General features: G+C 40.7%; 1 protein-coding gene across 7 annotated transcripts; it reads left to right on the top strand.

Moving 5' to 3' along the window:
* Window positions 1-66: 66 nt before the first annotated feature.
* EXTL2 (exostosin like glycosyltransferase 2) lies at window positions 67-22,710 on the top strand. 7 transcript variants are annotated; one of them, XM_006934947.5, is made up of 6 exons: window positions 67-339; window positions 1,042-1,206; window positions 3,547-3,624; window positions 16,593-17,020; window positions 17,665-17,735; window positions 20,635-22,710. In XM_006934947.5, exons 3-6 carry the CDS (start codon window positions 3,620-3,622, stop codon window positions 21,121-21,123), a joined length of 993 nt encoding a protein of 330 aa, XP_006935009.1. In that variant the 5' UTR covers window positions 67-339; window positions 1,042-1,206; window positions 3,547-3,619; the 3' UTR covers window positions 21,124-22,710. The 7 variants fall into 7 exon arrangements, with proteins under 7 accessions (XP_006935009.1, XP_006935007.1, XP_006935008.1 ...); XM_006934945.5 differs by lacking the exon at window positions 67-339 and adding an exon at window positions 369-532; XM_006934946.5 differs by lacking the exon at window positions 67-339 and adding an exon at window positions 594-812.
* Window positions 22,711-25,228: the final 2,518 nt, after the last annotated feature.

Below are 25,228 nucleotides of genomic sequence, written 5' to 3'. Positions count from 1 at the left end.
GAAGGGGGAAGGCGGGGCTGGGGGGCGGGACCTGCGCGGTGAGGGGCGGAGCTTACGGCGGGGGCGCTGTAGGGGCGGAAAAAGGTGGCAACTAGTAGGTAGTTAAGGCGCTGGCCTGGGATGGAACGAAAAAACCCTGAGGTGGCGACCCGCAGACTGGGATGGCTGGTTGGTTGAGAGCCTGCTCTCGCCCACCCCGACCGCCTACCACTGATGTTCCCGGATGCGCTGGTGTCCAGCGCCTGCCCTTTCACCATTGCCCCCTCTTAACTAAGTCCCGGTGCTTTAGGTAGCAGTGCTTTAAAACCCAGAACGCGTTGCTGCCAGCCCGCAGGAAGCGTAAGTGATGGTGTTACTGGGTGAACTCTGGGGCACCCAAATCCTAGTAATCCGGTCCCCCAAAACAGCGCCTGGCCTTCCATACTGCCAAGTAGGAAGCAATCAATAAGTGTCTTTCTAAAGAATGTTAAATGTATCAGAAGACGCCCTTTAAAGGAAACTCCTAGGAGACCGTGTTGGAATTGAGGTTTGGGTAAGGCATTGCTTCCCGGACAATCTCAGCCCGCGAACCACCCGAAATTCAGTTCGTGCAGGTCCCTCTTCACTTCCAGGTCATCCTGAGGGCCGCAGCCGCGGCTGTAATTCTTGTCAGAACCGCCCTGCGCATTTGAGGGAAATGCTAGAGGAGCTGGCCGGTCGGTGGGATGCGAGGGATCGCGGGGCGCAGGGAGACGAGCCCTCGGGCCTGCCCCAGTCACCCACAGTGGTTGGAACCTTCCTGCGGGCGCCTTTCCGGAAAATTGTTTGGTTGGGTGAGATCAGGTGGTCCATCACGTGAATGATTAAAAGTTGTTACCTTGGGGAAGAAATGCGAGAAAGGAGGGCTGGCTTTTGGAAGTGGGCTAGAAACTACAAAACCGAGCTTCTTGGGAACTGCCTTTTAGTCTAACAGGAAGTGGAGCGTCACCGAAAGGGAGGGGCGGCCACCCGGGGACTGTCCCCTGCTTCAGGCGCTCACTTTGCGGGCGGTGTTTTTTCCAGGTTATCAACCCAGCGAATGAGGCTGGGTGGATGCACGCTGCTGGGTTTAGAAAAAAACAAAAACAAAAACAAAAAATGGGCAAGCGAGAGGCCCCTTCCGTTATATGAGAACCAGGCTGCAAGCAAGTAAATCTGCTGTCCACACTGCAATCGTCTGCACTCGAGGTAAGGAAATAGCAAAATGCTTTTGTGGTAAAAAAAAATGTTTGCAGTAAGGATATATGCATGTTTTGCTCTGGTTCTTGGAACTTTGTGCGTGAGTGAGATAGGGATTCGTTGGCTTTACTTTTGAAAATGTAATTTTATTCAGTGTTCATGTTAATTAAAATTGCTGTGTAAAACATCTAGGTTCCAGAAATTAAGTTCTGGAAAGAGTATTTTCTCTTTGCCTTTTTGGACATATATTTCATTATTTTAACTTAAACATGGAAATATTCTTAATCAGTAGAATTTACATATATTTTTTAGGAAGCTTTTATATTAGCCATAGACTTTGAATTTTACTCTACTGCACTGCTGGGGAAACATTAAGTGGGTGCAAACTAGGCTAAAGATAAGTATTTCCATGGTAATTGGGTTTTTCTCCAAACGGCTTTATTTCAATATGATCAAGTGGGGAGAGGAGGGGGAGATGTATGCAAATAACCAGCTTTCAGTAACTGATTTCCAGTGTTCTCTTAATTCATCAAGGTCAGATGCAATTTGAACCTGTGTTTTTGTATTCTGCCTTTGAAAATAAATTCTGCATTTTATCCTATATTGCTACAAATAAGAAATTTCTCAGCTGGTTTATGGAGAAATCTGCATTATCCCTTTCAAATACAAGTTGGAGAAATTGAAGTTTGATTTCAGTTACAATGGTTTCCTGGGACTCCCCAGTTTCCCCATTCCCCACCCGGAAGGATACAGATATTCCCGTGAGGGCCTTCTCCCTTCAAAAAGTGACAGTCCTACTTCACATCTTTCAGTCTTGGATGGCATGATTACCAACTTCAATACTAAAGTCACTTTGTTGGAAATACAAACTGGACACTAGTTAAATCAGGAAAAGTTCTAGGAGTGGGAAATGTTTGTGTCTCAGTTCTTTTGTCACTTGAAATATTTCTTCTATATATGTTGACCAATACATATTGTCCTATCAAAGTTAAAGTTAGTTTCTTTCATTCAGCATTTATTGTCTGCTATCTGCTAGGCTCTGTGCTGGACACAAGACAGTTGGAGGGAAACAGTTGAAAAGCCAATTAAGTCAAAAGTTCTTTCCCCAGAAGAATTTTTTGGGAAGAAGAAGCTGATGTGAGGAGAGAGGGCGGCAGGCAAATCAGTCTAGGATTTTAGAATTGTCTGATGTTTAATATGTGTACAAGGTATGCCCTTGGTGTAGCAAAGGGACACAACTGTCACTCAGAGTCTTTTGGTATGTATCAAGCCTTTTGTCCCAGCCATCCTATTTTCCCTTCAATAACTTGTATCATGAAGGAACATTATTTCAGAAAACCAAAAAATGATTCTTCAGCTCAATTCAGGTGGTCATTACAGAGGCAGGGTTTTGAAAGACTCCAACCATAATTCTTAATGCCTTCATGTCTTAAAAGATTAAAAGGGTTTTTAAGGTTATAAAATAGATATAGTAATGAACATTTAAAACTAATAAGTAGATTCCTATCCTGCACTTTTGAACATTTGTTTAGATCTTCTTCCACTAATTAATTGCATTGCACTAAGCAACAGAGAAAGCCCCCAGCTTCTCAGACATGTGAGTGAGGACTGTGAGAAATGAAAGCAGAGAGAATAAAGGGGCAGACGCTTATCTCCAGTCAGGGTTCCAGCTCCTTTCAGACAGTTGTCACTAAGGAATAGGAAGGATGCGATCCGTCATTCCTCAGTGATCAACCCTGGCATTTATCTGCAGCCCAATTTAGACCCCATGCTTTTTTAGATGCTTCAAATTGAATGCCCTGTGAACCTCGAGTGAAAAAAGAAACTGTGATGGTGTATAAAACTACAGATTCTTAAAAATCTAGAAATCGAGCATAAGTGCAAATGGTATTCCATGGTTTTGCTCCATGGCACATATATATGGCATATAGGTTTCAGTTGTGCAAACCCATTAGATAGGATGATGTGAGTTTTTTTTTTCTGCCTCTGCATACGTCCCAAAGATGAAGACAAAAATACAGCAGCGTTAGCTGCAACCTCACAGGAAGACATTCTCTATCTCACTGCCTAAATATTTATTTATTTATTTATTTATTTACTTATTGAGCAGCAGACAAAAGTTTATTAGAATATAAGATTCGAAAGTAAGAATAGTAGGAAAGCTCTCTTTACAGAGAAGGTACATTCAAAAGTGAATGCCCCTAAATGTAACTTTTAAAACACAGAACACCTAATTTTAATTTCTAAAAATAATTTGAAGCCTATAGACAATGGCATTAAAAGCAGTTTTAAAAATCTCCTGATGACTGACAAAAACATCACAGAAAATTCTTTGATTTCCCCTAATAGTGCCAAGAGATCCTGTTCCTATCAATTACAGAAGCCATAAAGGAAATTTTTAAAAAATTAAAACTTTACCATAATGAGGTAAGTGCCAGTATTTTTTTTTGTTTTTTTAATTGTGGTAGAGTACACATAATATTTGCTATCTTATCCATTTTCAAGTGTATAGTTTAGTACTGTTAAATATATTTACATTGTTGAGCAACCAATCTCCAGAACTTTTTCATCTTGCAGAACTGAAACTCTGTATCATTAACCAACTGCCCATTTCCTCCTTCCCCCAGCCCCTGGCAACCACCATTCTACTTTTTATCTGTATGAATTTAACTACTCTAGATACCTCATATAAGTGGAATCATGTTGTATTTGTCTTTTTGTGACTGGTTTATTTCACTTAGCATAATATCCTCAAGATTCATCCATGGTGTAGCATGTGTTAGAATTTCCTTCCTCTTAAAGGCTAAATAATATTTCACTGTATGTATATAACACATTTTGTTTATCCATTCTTCTGTTAATGGATATTGGATTGCTTCCACCTTTTGACTATTGCGAGTAATGCTGCTGTGAACATAAGTGTAGTACCAATATTTTTATCTGAGCAAAATGATTTCCTATAGAGGTACTCTTGTTTCCTTGGAAATAAAAGTTCTTACTTGAGCCGGGGTCTGTTAGAAAATACCATAAGGCCTCTTTTTAGTTTTATCCATTGAAATAGTTCAGCTTGGGGCGCCTGGGTGGCGCAGTCGGTTAAGCGTCCGACTTCAGCCAGGTCACGATCTCGCGGTCCGGGAGTTCGAGCCCCGCGTCAGGCTCTGGGCTGATGGCTCGGAGCCTAGAGCCTGTTTCCGATTCTGTGTCTCCCTCTCTCTCTGCCCCTCCCCCGTTCATGCTCTGTCTCTCTCTGTCCCAAAAATAAATAAACGTTGAAAAAAAAATTTTTTAAAAGAAATAGTTCAGCTTACAGAATAAAGCCAATACCCATATAGTTGAAATACTCTGGTACTAGAACAAAGCCGAAGATAAGAGACTGTGCAGAGAACACTGAAAATGCAAAGTGACTCACGTGTGAGAGTTTGGAGTTTGATGCGACCTACTGTGCTCAGGGAAAATCATTTAACATGCTCAGTCTTAGCTATCCCATCTACAAAATGGGGGTGAATACGTTTTAATTTCCTTCTCTAAAGTTTGACACATTGCCGATTTGAGATATTCTGTAGCACACAGAAGGCAGAGGTCTGCCGATTTTCATTACTGTTGCTGAGCTCCCTGAGGGCGGGACTGGGTGGTCTGGGCACTACCATCCCTGGGGCCTGAGGGTCTGGTGCAGGTGGGAGGGGCCTGTAAATGTTGACTGATGAATATTTACCATGGTATTTCGGCCTTCCTCTAATAATGTTAGAAAGTTTATACGAATTAGGATTGCTTTGATGTTAGGTTGATATCTGAAACTACTTATGAATTATAATTCATACGTATGAAATCTGTTTCTCTTAGAGAGCTATTTTGGAATGTGAGTTTATTGCTGAAAACCAGTATTTTGTAACAGAAAGAAGGTTCCATAGAATATTCCAGAGATCTGTTGCCTGACAGTCTTGCCTTCCCTCCATTTTCCTGTGACTGAAACAGAAGTTCAAATGAAAAGCTCTCTTATCCTAGAATGGTAAAAGTAATACATTTGCAGATGTACTTGGTTTCTTTTTGACCCATTTCTGGAACTAATTTTGCATGGCACTGTACTGAGCTAAAAATGCTTTTCTATTTCTAGGCTTTCTTCTTAGGATGCATTGACTCCTTGGATCCTTACAAGTTGTGGATGTTCCTCTTAGAAATAAAGCCATTCCTGCTCCTGACCCTAATACATGTCCATGGAATTGGTCATCTCCAAACATCATCATCATCATCTTCTTCATCATAGCTACAATTAATTGGCAGTTACGGGAGAAGGCTGCAAGGCTAAAACAAACTTTTATCTAGCATAATTTTATCTAGCATAACCTGTGCACTTTGAGAGTAGAGAGGACCTCGCTGTCTGCCTCCCTAACAAATGGCTGTATTAAAGGAGGCAGTACTTTTAAAAAAACTTTACACAAAATATTTATATATTATGTCCTCGTAAATGAGTGATGATTAAGTAAATCCAGTTAATTGACAGTAGCTGTCTGAGGAAGTATTAAAAGGAATATGATGCTTTTGTAGAGGCTTAGGAGGAAAAAAAAAATGCCAGGACTCTTGGGCAACCTTTGCTATGGATATGGGGTAGGATTGGAGAGGGAAATGGAAACACAGGTACTTATTGGCTGTTATCCCTGTTTTAAATGCTGCCCTTGGTATTCACTCAACCTTGATTTACCTATAAAAGAATGGCTCACTCAGCCAGGCTGCCTACAGGAGGACTTGATCTTCAATGTACCCAGTACAGAAATTGCTTACAGCTTGTAGTGAGAAATGACCTGTAGCTGCAGCATCTATCTATTCAAATGTGGTCTTGCAGTAAAGGTAGCTCTTTATCAATCTGCTTTAGCACGTCTGTTTCAGAACTACAGTTTCAGAATGAAGTGACTGCGGGACTAAGCCTTCTAAAAGACAGGCTTTAAATTGGCTGTCAGGGATCTTATATATGTCGGCAGTTAGACTGTGAATATAAAAAAAAGACTAATCATGTTCATGCTAGCAGCTAGTCCATGACACAGGTGATCTAGATTGTGGTCATCTGAATGGTCCATTCAGAACACTGTACCATTGATCATAAATACAGCATGATCACAAGATGAATCTGACACTGTGGACACTTTTATCATTTATTATGACTATAAGTCTATTCCCACTCCAGTTTTTCCTATTCCTAAATACAGAATATTTATTAATAACACAAAATAACAACTTATTTTGATGTATTTAGACCTATGAAGAAAGTAATGGGAGTTAAGAAGAGACTTGTAAGAACAGATGGATTCTTCAGGAGGAAAAGTGAGGGAAAATCATTTAGGAAGCAGAGAATAGAAGTTGGTAAAGGAGGGGCGCCTGGGTGGCTCAGTCGGTTGAGCATCTGTTGATCAGTCGGTTGAGCACCATGATCTCATGGTTCATGAGTTCAAGCCCCACGTCGGGCTCTGTGCTGACAGCTCAGAGCCTGGAGCCTGCTTCAGATTCTGTGTCCCTCCCCCTCTCTCCGCCCCACCCCTGCTTGTGCTGTCTCTCTCTGTCTTGCAAAAATGAATAAACATAAGAAAAAGTTGGAAAAGGATGAGAAAAGTGGTATGGCACTTAAAAAAATAGCAGTGAAAAGAATGAATTTCTTGAATATGGGGAAAATACTAACAGCCAAACTTCCCAGGATACCGTAGAGCACCTGGAAAAGACTTCTGAAGAAAAGTGACCTTCATGTACTATTTCTAGCATTCTATGTTTTGCCATGAAGTAAATTCTAGTTTGTGTGGCTCGAAATTGTAATGCAAGAGGCTTACTCCAGGCAATAGTGAATGACACTTGGGGGCAGTGTTCTCACTTAGTTTTCTTTTTCTGCCAATTGTCCTGAAGTCTAAGGGTTTGATTTTTTTTTTTTTTTTTTGTCAGTTTCTGAATCGAAACTAAATTTTCATTTCTCAGCTAGGTAAGATTGTATTGTCTGTTGGTTAATCGTGTATAGTGCCTGCCAGATGGAGTCCTACAGCTTCTGATTTTTGTTAGTCCCTAAAGGTTTGGGGAAATTCACAAGGGTGATCGTATCTAACGAGTGATGACTCCCCCAAGGCAAATCGGATCTTCTCCTAGAGCTTCCATGGAAACAAGAATGTGAAAAGGTATTTCAGTGCAGAATATCTTTGAAAAGATGTGGGGGAGAAATGAGAGTTGTGGGACATCTTGTATTTATCAGGTAGCTTGGTCCCAGAACTGATGGTAGAAAGGTGGCTTGTGCTTGAGACCACATTTCATACCTGGCTGTTCTAATCGCCAAATGGGGGATAACCCAGGTTTTTTGCATAGGGAAGGCTTTCTTGGGTACTGTATAGGCTTAAGGGGGCCTTTGTTTACATTTAATTTAAGTTCATTCTGTTAGTTTCAGGCATTTCTTATCCATTGTGTTGTTGAAGACAATTTAAACATAGATCCCCCCATGTCATTTAACCATAAAGAGTTGGAAGCACTTACTGAAATGGGCCAGGCGCTGTTGTGGATTACAGAGACTAACAGAAACTGCCCTCTAGATAATGTCACACTCCAGAGGGAGCATAGCTCATGGTCGTAATACCTGGAAACAAAGCCTTGTGACGGTGTGTTCTCAGTTCCCAGGAGCACTGAGATTTGGAGAGCTTGAGAGGAACCTTTGCAGGGGACGGGATTTTTGAAAGATATTTGGCAGGGGACAGACGGGAGTAGAAGTTTGTCAGGTGGGGACCAGGAAGGGCTTTGTAGGTAGTGAAAATAGCATGTACCAACACATGGAGTCCTAAGCCAGCACAATAACTGTCGGATATCATAAGAGAAGAGTCCTTTTGGAATTTGCCTCAGATTGAGCAATATGTGTCCATGTGACCATGAACCTGGTCAGAGGCTGCTCATCAGTTGCATCATAGCTGCCTCTTCCAACCCCTCTCACATGTTCATGGAAGGAAAGCCCAGGTTCTGAATTGGCTTCTGCATTCCACTTTGGAAATGATTTTATCTCTTGGCAGCCGCGGGCCCTTTTCTGAGCATCTATATTCTATAATCATCAGTTTTTAGGCAAGTACATATTTTGGAGGATGAACCAGAGGAGAAAACAATCTGTACAATATGAGGCAAATCTAGTAGTGAAATGGCAGAATAATTATTGCTCCTCTGCCATCTGTGGCATCAAAATGAAAATGACAGCTTCTCAATGTACGACGTCAGGCTGCTCACTGCGTTTCTACTTTCTGAGTCAGAGGACATAACTAATCTTTGTTCATACTATGCTCTGGCATATTTGTTTTCATCTTCTGTCTGGATAATTGTTGCCTTTTCAGTCTGAAGGAACTGGCCCTGAGAAAAGAATTATTCATTCAACATTTAGCAGCCTTCCTTCTAAGGAATTTTGGTAGATGATATAAGTAAATATCCGACTGAATAGTGGGTTTTTGACAATTCAAATTTCCTGGTCCATTTAGAGACACGCATTAGAGAATGTGCAACTGTTGCTTTATAAACTATGTGTTATTTACTTTCTTAATCTTCTACCTACCTTTAAGAGATTTTTTTTAACGTTTCAAATAATACTCTTCCAAAAGCTGTTCAGTTCTCAGATATTAAACAATTTCTGGGGCACCTGGGTGGCTCAGTCAGTTAAATACCCGACTCTTGATTTTGGCTCAGGTCATGATCTCACAGTTCATGAGTTCGAGGCCCACATTGGGCTCTGCGCTCACTGTGCAGAACCTGCTTCAGATCCTCTGTTTCCCTCTTTCTAGCCCTCTCCCACTCACCCACATTCTCCCTCTCTCTCTCAAAAATAAATAAATGTTAAAAAAAATTTTTTTTAAGATTCTGACATAGTGACCCTACAGCTCCACTGCTAAGTATATACCCAAGAGACATGGAAACATGTTCACATAAAAACCTGTCCATGAATGTTCAGAGCAGCATTATTCATAATAGCAAACTGGAAACAACCCGAGTATCCAGCAACTGATAAACAGGTAAACAAAATGTGTTCTATCTGTACGGGAATGGAACGTTACATGGCAATAAAAAAAGTAAATGAATGAGGTCCTGATGTATACTATGACATGGGTGAACCTTGAAAACATTATGCTGAGTGAAGCCAGACACAAAGGTGATGTACTGTACGATTTCCATTTATATGCGACGTCCAGGCGAGGCAAATCTATGGTGATCAAGTAGATTAGTGGTTGCCTGCTGCTGGCGGGGAGGTTGGGGAAAAGGAGAATGTCGAGCGACTGCTAATGGAGGGGTCTGGAGTTTCTTTTGGGGGTGTTGAAAATGTTTTAAAGTTAGATTGTGGCAGTGGTTGCACAGTTCTGTGAATATACTGAAAGCCACTGAACCTTTTAGTTGACCCTTCGAACAACATGGGTTTGAACTGCACGGGTCCACTTTCACGCAGATATTTTTCAATAAATACGGTACGGTGCTATAAATGGGTTTTCTCTTCCTGATGATTTTCTTAATAACATTTCCTTCTCTCTGTCATGGTAAGAATGCAGTATATACTACAGATAACATTCAAAATATGTGTTAATCAACTGTTCATGTTATCGCTAAGGCTCCTTAGTAGGCTACTAGTAGTTACGTCTGGGGGGGGGGGTGGTTAAAAGTCATACGTGGATTTTTGTGCAGGGTGGAGTGGTTGGTGCTCCTAATCCCTGTGTTGTTTGAGAGTCAATTGTACTTTAAGTGTGTGAAATTTATGGTATAGGAAATAAATCTTTTTGTTTTGTTTTTGTTGGTTTTTTTTTTTTTTGAAGTTTATTTATTTTTGACAGAGAGAGAGGCAGAGTGCAAGCAGGGGAGGGTGCAGAGAAGGAGGGAGACCCAGAATCTGAAGCAGGCTTCAGGCTCAGAGCTATCAGCACAGAGCCCGACACAGGGCTCAAACCCACAATCCACGAGTTCGTGACCTGAGGTGAAGTCGAATGCCTAACTGACTGAGCCACCCAGGCGCCCTGGAAATAAATCTTACGTTGGAAAAAAATACTCCAGCATACTAAGTATGAGTTTTTATATTATCTTAGAGACAGTGACAGTCTTGCGTACTGATTTTTTGATACATGATTGCAGAATTTACCATAACACAGTGGAAAGGGTCACCACGGACTGTGCCATCAGGAGGTCTAGATTCTTGCCCTGGTTCTGCTGCTGGTGTGCCGCATGTAGCTGCATGAACCTAGGCAAGTCCCTTATGCTGAACCTTGGGTTCTTAATGAAATAGGGAAGTTGACTTAGGAGAGCTCTGAGCTCTCTTTCAGCTTTCTGAGTTTATGTGTTTGTGCAGTAAAGCATATAAATATTGGGGAAGCTTTGGAGCCATGGCTTTATCACTTATGGTTCATAACCAAAGCATTGGGGTTTTCAGAGGCCACTTGGCTAGCACTCCTTCCCCCAATCATGTTCAAGTAGGTCTTGTTAGGTAAAATATATGTAGAGCAGGGTTTTTCAACCTCAGCATTATTGGCATGTTAGGCTGGATAATTCTTCCCCTTGGAGGGGTATCCTGTCCATTGCGGGATGTTTAGCGGCAACCGTGACATCTTCCCACTCGATAGCATCTCCTCCCCAGTCCTGACAGTCAAAAATGTCTCTGGTCTTTGCCACATGTCACCTGGAGAACAAAGTCATCCCCAGCTGAAAATTCCTGGTGTAGAAAATGCTAGAATAACAATATGAAAATAACCAAACGGATGTGCTCTCTACCTATGAAGAACTAACAACATATGTGCAAAAAAATACCATTTGGGAATCTTTGATTTTTCAGATAATCAGGAGAAGAGGAGGACTTTTTGTTGTGTTATGCTGACATTTACCTTGTTTATTAAGGTCACATTTAATCTGTAGTCATGGATTGGAGAAAGGCAGAGGAGGAATAGTCTAAGAGCTGTCAGATCCTTTTTAGAATGAGACAAGGTGTCAGTAAATCTATACAGGCATTAAAAAAAAATAAGAAAAAAATCTAAGAAGAAGGTGTAGGAATTGAGGGCAAGAGAGCTAGGAGGTACCTTCTTGGTTCTTTGCACAGAAGATGTAGACCATCCAGATGTGTTCTTTCTCGTATCTCCTGTTCAAAGCTCAAAGCTGTGAATTAGATGATAAGTTATTTCTCTAGAAAAAAGAACAGAAGAAAGCCATAAACTGGAATCCAAATAGCCAGTGAATTCCTCGTTCCTCTCCTAACGGATCTGGAACTGTTTCTGGTGGACCTGCAGTGGGGCTCCAGACTCCACCTGTTCTTGAAGCACACATGTGCCACTTGCACTGCGGTCTATGAAGTTCTTGCTTTTCTTTTTAATTTTGTTTTAGCATTTATTTATTTTTGAGACAGAGAGAGACAGAGCATGAATGGGGGAGGGGCAGAGAGAGAGGGAGACACGGAATTGGAAGCAGGCTCCAGGCTCCGAGCCGACGCGTGGCTCGAACTCAGTGACCGCGAGATCGTGACCTGAGTTCAAGGCGGACGCTTAACCGACTGAGCCACCCAGGCGCCCCTGAAGTTCTTGCTTTTCTAGACAGACTAAAAATCTTACATTAGCTTATTGGGTTGCATTGTTTAATAAATACCACATGAAATATTTACACTGTATTTCTAAAGATAAATTATTCATATCTCCCACAACATTTTGATACAGGTAAAATAGGGGATTAGAAGTTATCTGAGGAAATTTCTATGATGGGCATGGGGATAAATCCTGCTTGAAAGTCTAGACAAAAGTGAAATACTCATGAGTGTCTTTGACAATGTATATTTATAGTAGGCTACAGTAATTAATTTTCATTACTTTTTCTAGACTAAAATGCCAGATAGTTATGTGTCTACTTCAGAAGCTAGAAACACTTCTGTGTAAGTTTTACAATATGCTATTCCTCGTCAGCTGTGGAAAATGAACACAAAGATTTTAATCAGGGTATATTTTAATGCAGTTGCTGGATGATTCTTCGCTCTCGTTGTTTATAGCTAGCCGTTTTTATGCAGAACTGAAAATATGTTTTATGAGACCTGCTTTTGATTCAGTAGATTAGAAGGATTTTCAAGGCCTTTGAACCAAGATTATTAATTCATAATGGTTTTTGGTTGACTACTTTAATAGTATGTGTTTTAGTAAGAGGGTGCATGTAATGAAAACATTGTATTCTAAAGCCTTAAATTACTGTCCTTGAAGAAATAATCATAGTAAAGCTAAGGTTATTTCAAAAGTAAATTCATTTTATTCATCTCTTGAGTGAGGCCATGATAAAAGGAGAAACACAAAATTGCTTTTCTTAACAGAACAGGCTGCAGAGAAGGTCCTGGAGAGAGTATCTTTGAAAAATCTCTGTAAAGGTTACTACAAGGTAACATTGCTTTACAGATCTGGACTATTGAAAAGTGAGAGCTGCTGAATGACAATGACCATCCCCCTGATCTTATGAATAACCTCTTTCTTTGCTTGCACATGCCTCCGCCCACTGTACAATCATGGAGCGTATGCCCCTCCCCACCCCCCTTGGAATTCTCCATTCCCCATTCTCATAAACTTCAAAGGGAGATGTTAAAGTCATGGACTATATGGTCTCTCTATGTCCTTGCTGAACTATATATAAATCGTTTCTACAATTAGAAAATACTCTACCGCGTGAAACAAGATCACGAGAATGGGATTGTCCTTTGAATTCCACCGCTGCTAAATCTTAATGAAAAACAAAAGGTTGACTGAACATCACTTGGAAACTAAAGTGAGATTTCGTTGGGAATCTAATCTGTAGGATGGGAAGATTTACACCACAGTGTCAGGATTGCGTGTGGAATGGTAGTGTGGCAGCACATGCTGAGTTAAACCACAGGGTGTGAAGTCAAGAGCTTAGGTATCCACAAACACTGTACTTTTCTAAGGAGATGGAGACAACCAAAAACAAACAAACAAAAACCCAACTGTACAGAGGCAGTGTTACACAGAGAAGGACAGTGACAGTGGCTTGGTACAGTTAACATACCACAGCTGTGAGGGAGCAGTAAGAAGTCTCTTCTAGCTTTATCATATCTGTCTGTATTGTGGAATGGATGAGAGTATTCATTTATTGTATAGCCTAAGAAGAGAAATTGTACCAAAATATAGTAAGGGTAGACTATGGATCCATTAAAGTCATCAAGAATAATGAAACCTCATTCTTTGCGGTTCTAAAATCTATGTTTTTCTTAAAGGAATTTTTTAAGTATTTAGAAATGTCTGGTTGATTTTTGTTTTCAGTCCTTTAAAGGAATATGTTTTCCTCATTTTCTGGCTTTTGTACTTGAACAGAGCAGTCAAATGGATCTAGGATATATGCTAAGATGTATAGGAGGGCTCAGCTGCCGAAATGCACGGTAAGGACTTCCCTCACAGGCTTATGGAGGCTTGTGGAGAAGTAAGGGAAGTCTGGAATCAGAAGCAGAAATAGAAGAATACGAAACAGCAATAACTGAAAGTCAGCAGTGCTCCCAAAGGAGGCGGCAGGGGTCAGAGTGAAACTGTATTGGAGGCTAGGAAATCAAAGCTCCACATCTCTGTAAAACTGCTTGTGAGATTCAGCCTTTTCTGACGTAAGCGAATGAGAGGTCTGAGCAGACAGACGTGTTTGGCCAATGCATGTCCAGGCCACACGAATCGGGGTTCACCTATTCTGTAGCCACCTTAAGCACATCCTTCAGGTACCATGAGGGATAGGGGAGTACATAGCTGATTACAGTACCTGCTGACCCTCGTGTACTGTGAGACAGGGTGATTTGGAAGCTCCAAAGCCCTCCCCGACTTCAACCCGAATTGAAATTCAGCAGTATATTCCTAGCTCATAATGATGAACAGCCTGGCTCTGGCAGCAGATTTGCCCAGGTGTAGATTCCACATCCATTTCTTAGTTGCTTTGTAATATTGAAAAAGATATTTAACCCAGGCTACAATAAAAAATAAACTAGATCCTGTCAGTCTCCTGATCAGAACCCTATAATGGCTTTCCATCTCAATTAGAATAAACTCTAGGGCCGCCTGGGTGGCTCAGTCAGTTAAGTGTCCGACTTCAGCTCAGGGCAAGATCTCATGGTTCATGAGTTCAAGCCCCATGCTGAGCAGTCAGCCTGGAGCCTGCTTTGGATTCTGTGTCTCCCTCTCTCTCTGCCCCTCCCCTGCTTGTTCTCTCTCTCTCTCTCTCTCTCTCTCTCTCTCTCTCTCTCTCTCTCTCTCAAAAGAAACGTTTAGGGGCTCCTGGGTGGTTTAGTCAGTTAAACATCTGACTTCGGTTCAGGTCATGATCTCATGGTTCATGGGTTCGAGCCCCACGTCCAGCTCCGTGCTGACAGCTGGGAGCCTAGAGCCTGCTACAGATTCTGCGTCTTCCTCTCTCTCTGCCCCTCTCCCGCTCATGGTCTGTCTCTCAAAAATAAATGTTGAGGGGCGCCTGGGTGGTGCAGTCGGTTAAGCGTCCGACTTCAGCCAGGTCACGATCTCGCGGTCCGTGAGTTCGAGCCCCATGTCGGGCTCTGGGCTGATGGCTCAGAGCCTGGAGCCTGTTTCCGATTCTGTGTCTCCCTCTCTCTCTGCCCCTCCCCCGTTCATGCTCTATCTCTCTCTGTCCCAAAAATAAATAAACGTTGAAAAAAAATTTTTTTAAATAAAAAATAAAAAATAAATGTTGAAAAAAATGTAAAAATAAATAAATAAATAAAAAATAAATAAACGTTTAAAAACAAATCTATATTCCTTCATCAGCTGATAAGATCCCCGATAACCTGGTCCTTGCTTATGCCACTCTGATTTATTCTCTGCATTACCACTATTCTAAATTATCTTTGAGTTTACTTTTTGTCTGCCCCTCTCTACTGCTTCCTCTCCTTCTAACAGCAGAGACTTTGTCCATCTTATTCATTACTGTATCCACAGAACCTAAAACAGTGCCTGGCACAATAAGTGCTTATAACTGTTTGTCTATTTGATTGAGCGAGTAAGTACATATTATGACATGTGCAGCTCTTAGTACAGGACCTGATAAGTAGTAAACCCACTGTAATTGTTTGTTGCTGCTGCTACTACCATCATCATCTGTTTCTTATATTAGGGTTCTGCAAATGATTTCATTTGGAAAAAAGTTTGCTACCAAAAGTAAGTTTAAATTTGTGCACTGAAGTATAATTGACCCTTAAACAATGTGAGGGTAGGAGCACCAACACCCTGCACAGTCGAAAATCCACACGTAACTTTCAACTACCCCCAAACTTAACAAATAATAGCCTACTGGTGACCGGACGCTTTACCCATAATATAAACAGTAGATTAACACATATTTTGTATATGTATTATATGTTGTATTCTTACAATAAAGTAAGCCAAAAGAAAGAAAATGTTGTTAAGAAAATCATAAGGAAGAGAAAGTCCATTGAAAGTACTTTGCTATATTTATTGAATAAACTCCACATTCTAAGTGGACCCATGTGGTTCAAACCTGTATTCTTCAAGGATCAGCAGTATACACATAGCAGAACATCACATTGTACACTTCAAATATATACAATTTTTATGTCAAAGATATCTCAGTAAAGCTGTTTAAAGAATTAGTACACTACTAAGAGAAATGTAATCCCATTTGAAAAAATAATCTCAGTTCCAAATATTTCACATTAAAAGGAAGACAAAGTTTTGAAGGCACTGCTTAATTCTTTGGGCTTCTATGTAGATGATCTTTTGTCCATAACTGCAAAGCAAACAGGCCCAGGAGGTTTGTTCACTGTACCTTTTATTTTTACCTTTAAGAAGCCAGGAGAACTGTGAATTTAAATCAACTAAAATAGGGGCGCTTGGGGGGCTCAGTCGATTAAGCATCCGACTTCGGCTCAGGTCATGATCTCGTGGTTTGTGAGTTCAAGCCCCATGTCTGGCTCTGTGCTGACAGCTCAGAGCCTGGAGTCTGCTTCAGATTCTGTGTCTACCTGTCTCTCTGCCTCTCCCTTGCTCATGCTCTGTCTCTCTCGCTCAAAAATAAATAAGCATTAAAAAAATTTTTAATAAAAAAAAAATTTTTTTTAATCAACTAAAATAAAGTTAACTTCTGTCCTCCTTAAAAACAAAAACAAAGGGGGCACCTGGGTGGCTCAGTCAGTTAAACCTCTGACTCTTAATTTTGGCTCAAGTCATGGTCTCATGGTTCTCAGGTTCAAGCCCCACATTGGGCTCTGTGCTGAGAACATGGGGCTTGCTTGGGGGTTCTCTCTGTCTCTCTTTCCCTTTGTGTCTCTTCCCCTCTCCTGTTCACTCGTGTGCCCTCTCTCTCTCTCAAAAAGAAACAAAACAAAAACAAAAACCTGGGAACCAGTAAGAATGCTAACACTCTGTATTTTATTTCCATTTCTATTCCAGGTGCTGCCACATCTGCAAACTTCCTGGAAGAGTGATGGGGATTCGAGTGCTTCGTTTCTCTTTGGTGGCCATCCTTGTGCTGCTGCTGGTAGCTGGGGCTCTGACCACTTTACTTCCAAATATTAAAGAAGATAAGATGCTCACTCTGCGTAGGGAAATAAAATCCCCGGGCAAGTCCACCCTGGATTCCTTTACTCTGATAATGCAGACATACAACAGAACAGACCTCTTACTGAGACTTCTAAATCATTATCAGGCAGTGCCACACCTGCATAAAGTGATCGTGGTGTGGAACAACATTGGGGAGAAGGGACCGGATGAGTTATGGAATTCTCTAGGGCCTCACCCCGTCCCTGTGATCTTCAAACTACAGACAACAAACAGGATGAGAAATCGACTCCAGGTCTTTCCTGAACTGGAAACCAATGGTGAGTTGCAGCTGGGTTCTTAGCCAGCAAGGGCTGCAGCTAACCGGAGCTGGGAGGCGGGCATGTGTATTTCCGGCCTTCTGTCCTAATTATGCTGAGAAAGTAGGAAAATTTAATCAAAAGAAAACACTTTGAAAAACTTAAGGGGCCAATTTTCAAGATGTCAAGAAGCAGTTCCCTTGGGAAGAAATCACACGTCTTGCAACAGTGACAAAGAGGTTAATGTTGTGAAAGAAGATACACTATAATTACATATTGTATCGGAGAAAGTAGTAAAATGGCATTCAGCTTATGCTTAATATATTTCTTTGCCACCTCCCTTTTCCTCCCATTCAGAGCAGTTTTTTGAGCATTGCAATTTGCTTAAAAGACCCCCAGTCTTGTTTGTTTGCGTGATCATTCATTTCTAGGATAGTGGTTGATCACTGCATGATCATTTCCCGGTCAGGCAATTATGAAATCAATTACAATTCAAACACACACTTTTTCTACAAGACAAATGTCTCCAAGAATACATTTCTTGTTCACTTATTTTGTCCAGAAAAGTATTCCTTTGAATGATCTATCTAGACACCATTGTGTTATACTAGTTTTGTTTTCATTTCCAAACTGTTGGATTCAAATTTGTCTCTCTCTCGTTTCAGCTGTGTTAATGATAGATGATGACACACTAATTAGTGCCCAAGACCTTGTCTTTGCTTTCTCGGTTTGGCAGGTAATGTTGCTGTTTCCTTTACGAACTCCTCAGCATGAAGGTCTACCCAGGGTAGTGTGGATTAATGTGGGAGTCACCTCAAACAGTGTAGACACTATTTATCTAAAAGAAAAGTTTGGTGCATGGTAATCAAGATTTCTTGTGTTCAGTTAAGCCAACCTGCAAGTTAAGTTATCTTTTATCTGTATTTGATTTATATTTGGTATATTGGGGAGAAGAGCTGGAACTACTTTCCAGAGAACAATGAGGAAACTATCTGATATAGCCAAGACTGGAATCGAGGGACATTTTCTACAAGGCCACAGATCTGTATCTCAAAAGAGAAGTGTATCTCTGTATTAATATTGTATATAACTTGCTTTAAAAGAAAGCACTTTACACCGACAAAATTTAATCCTAATTCTGGAACCCCTTTTTAGAAATTAGTGATAACAGAAATTCCAGTGCATCATTGTGGTGGCCATTTTATTTATTTATTTATGTAGGTCTTTTCCTCAATCATAGCTGGAATAAACAGGCATAAATTGCTTGTCATTCTGTAAAAACAACTCTTTGCTCGTGGATATGTGTTAATAGTACTTGGCTTTTACAAGTTGTAGTTCAGGGGCACCCAGCCGCCTCCGTTGGTAGAGCATGCGACTCTTGACTTCAGGGTCATGAGTTCAAGCCCCACATTGGGCATGGAGCCTACTTAAAATAAATAAATAAACAAAAGTACCATGTAGTATCCAAAATCTTTGGGGCACCTGGGTGGCTCAGTTGATTAAGCATCCAACTCTTAATTTTGGCTCAGGTTATGATGTCACAGTTCACAAGAGAGAGCCCTCACGGGGCTCTGCGCTGATAGCATGGAGCCTGATTGGGATTCTCACTTTCCCTTTCTCTCTGCCCCCCTCCCCATGCACACGTGTATGCTCTGTCTCTCTCTCTCTCAATCTCTCTCTCACTCAAAATAAACAAACAAACTTCAGAACACAACAAGTTGCAGTACAGTTACCTGAAACCAGAGCAAACCACATACCAATAATCTGAGCTGTGTCAAATAATTAAACACTGTGCTACCCAATACTGGTCGAATTTGCACTATAGTACCTCTCCTTAATTAGCTACTTGGGATATAAGAACATTAGATATTAATGGTAAGTGGTCACAGTACCCTGTAGATACCACTGCTCTCAAAACTTCAGTTTCAAAATTCATGCTGAGTATACTGATCAACAAGTTTTTTTTTTTTTTCCCCCATCAGTGCTTTTTCCAGCCTTGTAAATAAAAGCTCTTTAGGCAAAAAATTCTAATGTAACACTCCAGCTGTGAAATTTCTATTTCAGGTAGAACATCAATTTACCTAAAATGTCTGGGGTCGAGGTAAATAGAACCATGGTTAATTAGAACAATCCAAGTAAACCATAATTAAAGATGGACAAATACGATTTTTAGGTTTTCTTCATAGAAGAACAAGCAAGAACAGTTTCAATCCATTGCCCAAGGTAACCCAACTCCCAAAGTCAGTCCCATCAGTGCCCTGCATGGTGTAGTGATGTGAGCGAGAGAGGCAGGCAAGGCTGGGATGGACATCTATCAGGCCTTTGTATTTATCTGCTTAGTGCTGTGACTTTTCCTCCTCTGGTCATCTCTGGAACTTCACTCATCCTCCTAGATTAGGTAAATGGCACATCCTCTCTGAAGCCTCCCGTCCTTTATCATCGACCCCCTATTCCCCTTTGCCTCCCAGCAATACAGCTGTCACCCTGTCCTCGGTGCTTCCAAGAGGTTTACCCAACTGTGTGTACAAGCATCTTGTAGTATGGGAATCCTTTGTTCGCATATCTGGATCATGTCCTCCCCAGACTATGCAGTTTTTGAAATGGGAATTAACCCACCTGATTTGTGTGTGTGTGTGTGTGTGTGTGTGTGTGTGTCCCTCGTTTAATGTCTGTTCAGTAAGTGAGTGAAACACAAATTACTTATGAGATTGAACTAAACCTTTTAACTCTATAAATTCTTACTTCTTTTCCATGCTTCACTGGTTTTCTCTGGTTTGGTGATTTTTATTTTTAGTTACTCTCATCTTAATATTATTGTTTTACTGCTATCTTTTCTTCAAAGATCCTGATGACATCTCGTTATATAGTTTTCCTTGTACTTTTTTTAAAGTTTATTCATTTTGAGAGAGAGAGAGCAAGCAGGGAAGAGGCAGAGAGAGACAGAGAGAGAATCCCAAGCAGGCTCCACACTGTCAGTGCAGAGCCCAGGGCAGAGCTTGAACTCACAAACTGTGAGATCATGACCTGAGCCAAAGTCAGGAGTCGGGCACTTAACCAGCTGAGCCACCCAAACACCTCATATTTTTTTTCTCATATTTTTAAAAAGGAAACACCCAAGCTGAAAGGGAGAAAAATATAACATTGTTTAAGATCAACAGTGACTTTCAAAAACATTGAAATCAACATGGAAAAACAGTAGAATCATACATGTAGGTCCATAATTTTATGTACTCCTAAGAGATTAAAACTATTTTTCAAAATAATCACACTGTATCTTTTTATCTGCTATAATGAATAGCACTCATATAGTCAGCTTCTCCTGCAGCAAACTTTAAAGAGCGAGACTCCTTGGTGACTAGAATTTATTAATATCAGATATCATTTGAATTAAAAAAACATTTGTAAGGTTAGAAATTTTGTTAGGTATTTGGGTTCCGATGGAATTTGACCTACAACTGATCAGGACATAGATTTATCAAGTTGCCTGGAGTCAGATGAAATTGAGATGTAGAAACCAGGAATAAAATGAAGTTGATAAATCAGTTCAATTCTCTCTGTAATAAATAATTGCCTTTTTTACCATGTCTGCTCTAAAGAAATGCCACCCTTAATTGTTCTTTTTTCCATCTTTTCAGCAATTTCCTGACCAAATTGTAGGATTTGTTCCTAGAAAGCATGTCTCTACTTCATCAGGTATCTACAGTTATGGAGGTTTTGAACTGCAGACACCGGGGTTTGGAAATGGTGACCAGTACTCTTTGGTGCTGATTGGAGCCTCATTCTTCAATAGCAAATACCTTGACCTCTTTCAGAGGCAACCTGCAGCTGTCCATGCCTTGATAGATGAAACCCAAAACTGTGATGATATTGCCATGAATTTTATCATTGCCAAACACACTGGGAAGACTTCAGGGGTATTCGTGAAACCTGTAAACATGGGCAATCTAGAAAAAGAAACCAACGGGGGCTATCCTGGAATGTGGCATCGAGCTGAGCACTTCCTGCAGAGATCTTATTGTATAAATAAGCTTGTTGATATCTATGATAGCATGCCTTTAAAATACTCCAACATTATGATTTCTCAGTTTGGTTTTCCATATGCCAACCACAAAAGTAAAATATGAAAGTAAAACAAACAAAATCAAACCTCAAAACTGCTTTGTATTTGAGTAGCTTCTCTGCGCTACAATTGGTGTGGGTTTTTTGTTTTTGTTTTTGTTTTTTTAAGCAACATCATGAACTTTTATCCACTACAGAAGTCTCTACAAAGGAGAAAATGTACAGTGCTTCTAGGACATAAAAGTCACATGAACTTCAAAAGCCAAGAAGCTGGTACTCTCTAGATAGGTCTTCTTGTGAGGAGTTTTCATCCGCAGAGAGAACTCCTTGGCCAGCGATTTTAATGTTTACATTCTGAGACTTCTAGACTTCTACAATTTCGTTGACTCATGGCATTTGCCTTAAGGACCTATTGCCAAGTTGTCTCCAGGATCAGAAACTCCAGAGAAGCATTTCTCAGCTTTTTCATTAAAGGATGATTGTTTTCATTTGAAGCCTGAGATGCCTCGTTAGCAAAAGCCTGTGGTGTAGAGAAAAGCCATGTGAGGCGAGGATAATCTCAATCCCTTATAAAAACAAGTAGAAAACTCATGACTACCATGCTTTCATTGTGGTCTTTCCAGCACTAACTCGGCCTGGCATGGTTTCGATGCATCAATCACTGCTTTTATTTTCATTGATAAGTCTGTTGTGACTGGAAGTGTTCATTTTAGTAGCTGAAGGATGTCTCATTGATCACTTGGTTTTTGTGAACATTTACTGCATGGGTCACAGAAAAGTGCAGCCTGTGTTTCTCATGTGCAACCTATATGCAGCAAGGAGTAAATGTGTTACTAGATTCAGGTAGTGCATTTTGGCCCTGAATCTGACCTTGAGAGTATACATTGATTCTTATATTTTACATAAACCATGCATTGTTGTTTAAGAAACTTCTAAAATAATCTTCTAAAAGAATGCTTTAATTAGGAACTGGCAAAAGTTAAAACCCTTGGTGTCAAGAGATATTTGTTGTTAGGGCATAGGTTACCTCATGGATACTGAAGTTACGTGTATTATACACAAAGTTAATTTCTTGTATTCAGAGCTGCTGCTGCTGCTGCTTTTAATTTCCCCCCAAAAAAGACTCAAGGCACCGTTCATCATGATGAAATTTTGATTACATGGATACAGGAAAAAAATAAGAGAACTGAATCATAGCAGAGGAATTTTATACAGAGTCTGCATCAGTAAATTGTTGAATTGCTCACTCTGTTGCGTGAATTAGTATCTGTGTTCCACACAGTGTCCGTGTTTGGGTCCTCGTTCATACTAGTAGCAAGGAATATTTAATTAAGCTTCATTACCTCCTCTTCTTCTTCCCCCTTCTTCTCCCATAATGTCATTATATTCTCACAATTGCAAAGCTGTGAAAACATTGTTATAATCATGGTTAATGTTCCAACAATGAAGTCTTTGTGCAATCAGTTCAGTACATGTTGTTTCTTTACCTTGGCATGTGTATGTGTCTTAATGCAGTCAGATAAAGCCAGTAGAACTCAGAACCTCACTAAAAATCTATAATGTTCATTATCTGCTTTGGTCAACCTTGGTAGTGATTTTTTTGCCTCTTGGGATTCCACTGGCAGATAAATAAAATCAACTTCTACCGTGAAGATGTTCTGTTAATTAAGCAGACTCACATTTTTGTGGTTGGTATTTTTACAATTGCTAAATGTTCTAATATATTGTTTAGGGTAAGGCAGAGGCATTAGCTACATTCTCTAGGGGGAGCGGGCTGGGGGCAGATTCTTCAGTGGGAAAGTATTCCCAGATTTTATTTCCCATTTTGTGTTCTCAAACTTGTCGGAGGCATCACATAAGTTAATCATGTCATGCTTTTCAGGCATTATAGAGCAAATATGATAACAAAGCGAAGGTCAATCTCTGATACAGGCACCCTTGCGTTGTGGCTGGAATTCTAAAACTGTTTTTCTCTGGGCACCTCTGGCTCCACATGATCGGGAGAAGAGAGGATGCTCGGGTTTGAAACTGCATGAGGAAAACAAGGTAGCTCAGAGGTGAAGGGTGCCAGGAGAGTGCTTGGATTCAAGTCCTTCCTTAGTCTCACGTTTACTTAACTTCCTGGAGCATCGGTTTCCTCATCTGCAAAAATGAGAGTAATATCTACCGAGGGGGTTGTTTTGAGAAGTAAAGGAGATACCTTGTATAAATATAGGAGAATGCTTTGCCCATCTTAAATGATCAATAAATGAAAGCTGTTGGGGTGTGTTATTGATAGTAAGTGCAGTTAATTCTACAACTCACCACCTAGGTATTAAGCCCCTGGACACACCAGGTGAGATATTCAAGAAATTATTTCTACATAACAGTGGGCAGACAACCAAGGAAATTTTCATGTCATTTTCTTTATTTCAAATGCCCTCTTTCTTATTCTTAAAACAACACCTCTTCAGGGGCGCCTGGGTGGCTCAGTCGGTCGAGCCTCTGACTTCGGCTCAGGTCATGATCTCACAGTCTGTGAGTTCAAGCCCCGCGTCCGGCTCTGTGCTGACAGCTCAGAGCCTGGAGCCTGCTTAGGATTTTGTGTGTGTGTGTGTCTCTCTGCCCCTAACCCACTCACATTCTGTCTCTGTCTCTCTCAAAAATAAATAAACATTAAAAAAAAAATTTTAAACACCACCTATTCACTGGCAATTTTGACTTATTCAGAACAACGTCAAGAAGAAATTACAAGCACACCACGACATTAACGATGGCTAAACATGTTTGTGTCTATTCCTCCTGACTTTCCTAGGCATACATTTTAAGAGCATAATTTATTTGGCATTTCATTAGATGGATAAACTATATATAATCAATGATACTACAATTTGGTTTGACTTCTTACTATTATAACAATATTTGGGTAAGTGCCCTTGCCTTTGAGCACATCTATAATGATTCCTTTATAATAAGGCCAAGAACTTCAATACCTGGATCTACAAGGTATGTGTGTTTTTCGAGTTTTTGATACATATTGCTATATCCTTCCAGAAGCATTTCCATAACTCACTATTAGTATCACATCTGAGGGTACCTGTTTCCTGTCAGACTTCCCAACACTGCATACTATTTAAAGTTTCCTTTCCTTTTTCTATGTACAAAACACATGAATGTTGCAGGATTTGGAAGGACTTGGCTATATTAAGAACTCTGTTAAGGCTGAAAAACAGGCAGCCAACTGTCAAAAGATTCAAAGGCAGTGTAAGCATTAGGAAACTTTGAAGTGAGTCTAGAAACTCTTTGCTCTCAGGCTTGAAGTATAGGCAAGGAATTTCTGAGCCTTTGCTGGTCCCAGCAAGAAAAAATTGGGAGCAACAACAGACAAAATGCTCACACTTGTTCCTCTTGGAAAGACCCAAGGTTTTGACCCAAAGGTGTGTGTGCATGCTAATGTGTGCACACTCATGCACACTTATGGATGCAGGCGGGAGGACAGGAGGTAGAGGGAATGGGGAGGAGGGAATGGAGTGGAGGATCATGCTGTGTTGGAGGAAGGACAGGGAGGTGCCAAGTCTCACTGGCTGCTAGGGCTTCAATGGTGAGAGGTGATCATCCCCTACCCCGTGCTATTTCATAAACCAGTGTTTATTCTGCAAGAGTTCCTCCGATTTCGTGTTCTCTCTCTCTCTCTCTCTCTCTCTCTCTCTCTCTCTCTCTCTCTCTCCTCCCTCCCTCCTCCCTTCCATTCTAACTTTTTGAAAAAAAAAATTTAATGTTTATTTATTTTTGAGAAAGAGACAGAGACAGAGACAGAGTGTGAGCCAGGGGAGGGACAGGGAGAGAGGGAGACAGAATCTGAACCAGGCTCCAGGCTCTGAGCCGTCAGCACAGAGTCTGACACGGGGCTCATAAGCCCATGCACGTGGCTGTGAGATCAGGACCTGAGCTGAAGTTGGATGCTCAACCGACTGAGCCACCCAGGTGCCCCTGTTCCTCCTTTTCTTCTTTCATAAAGGCTCTCTCAATATAAAACCCAAAGTTTTCAAAAACATACTTACTGTAGATGAAATGCAAACATTTGATACATTTTGGAAACACGCACTGAGTCCTGGCTCCACTTAATCTACACATTAGGGCATAATGTGTAGAGAGAACTTCATAGCATCAAGAAAACATGAGACTTTTTTA

Source organism: Felis catus, chromosome C1 (genome assembly GCF_018350175.1).
Source record: "Felis catus isolate Fca126 chromosome C1, F.catus_Fca126_mat1.0, whole genome shotgun sequence".
In the NCBI taxonomy this organism is placed as follows: domain Eukaryota; kingdom Metazoa; phylum Chordata; class Mammalia; order Carnivora; family Felidae; genus Felis; species Felis catus.
This window is presented reverse-complemented; position numbering and strand designations above follow the sequence as displayed.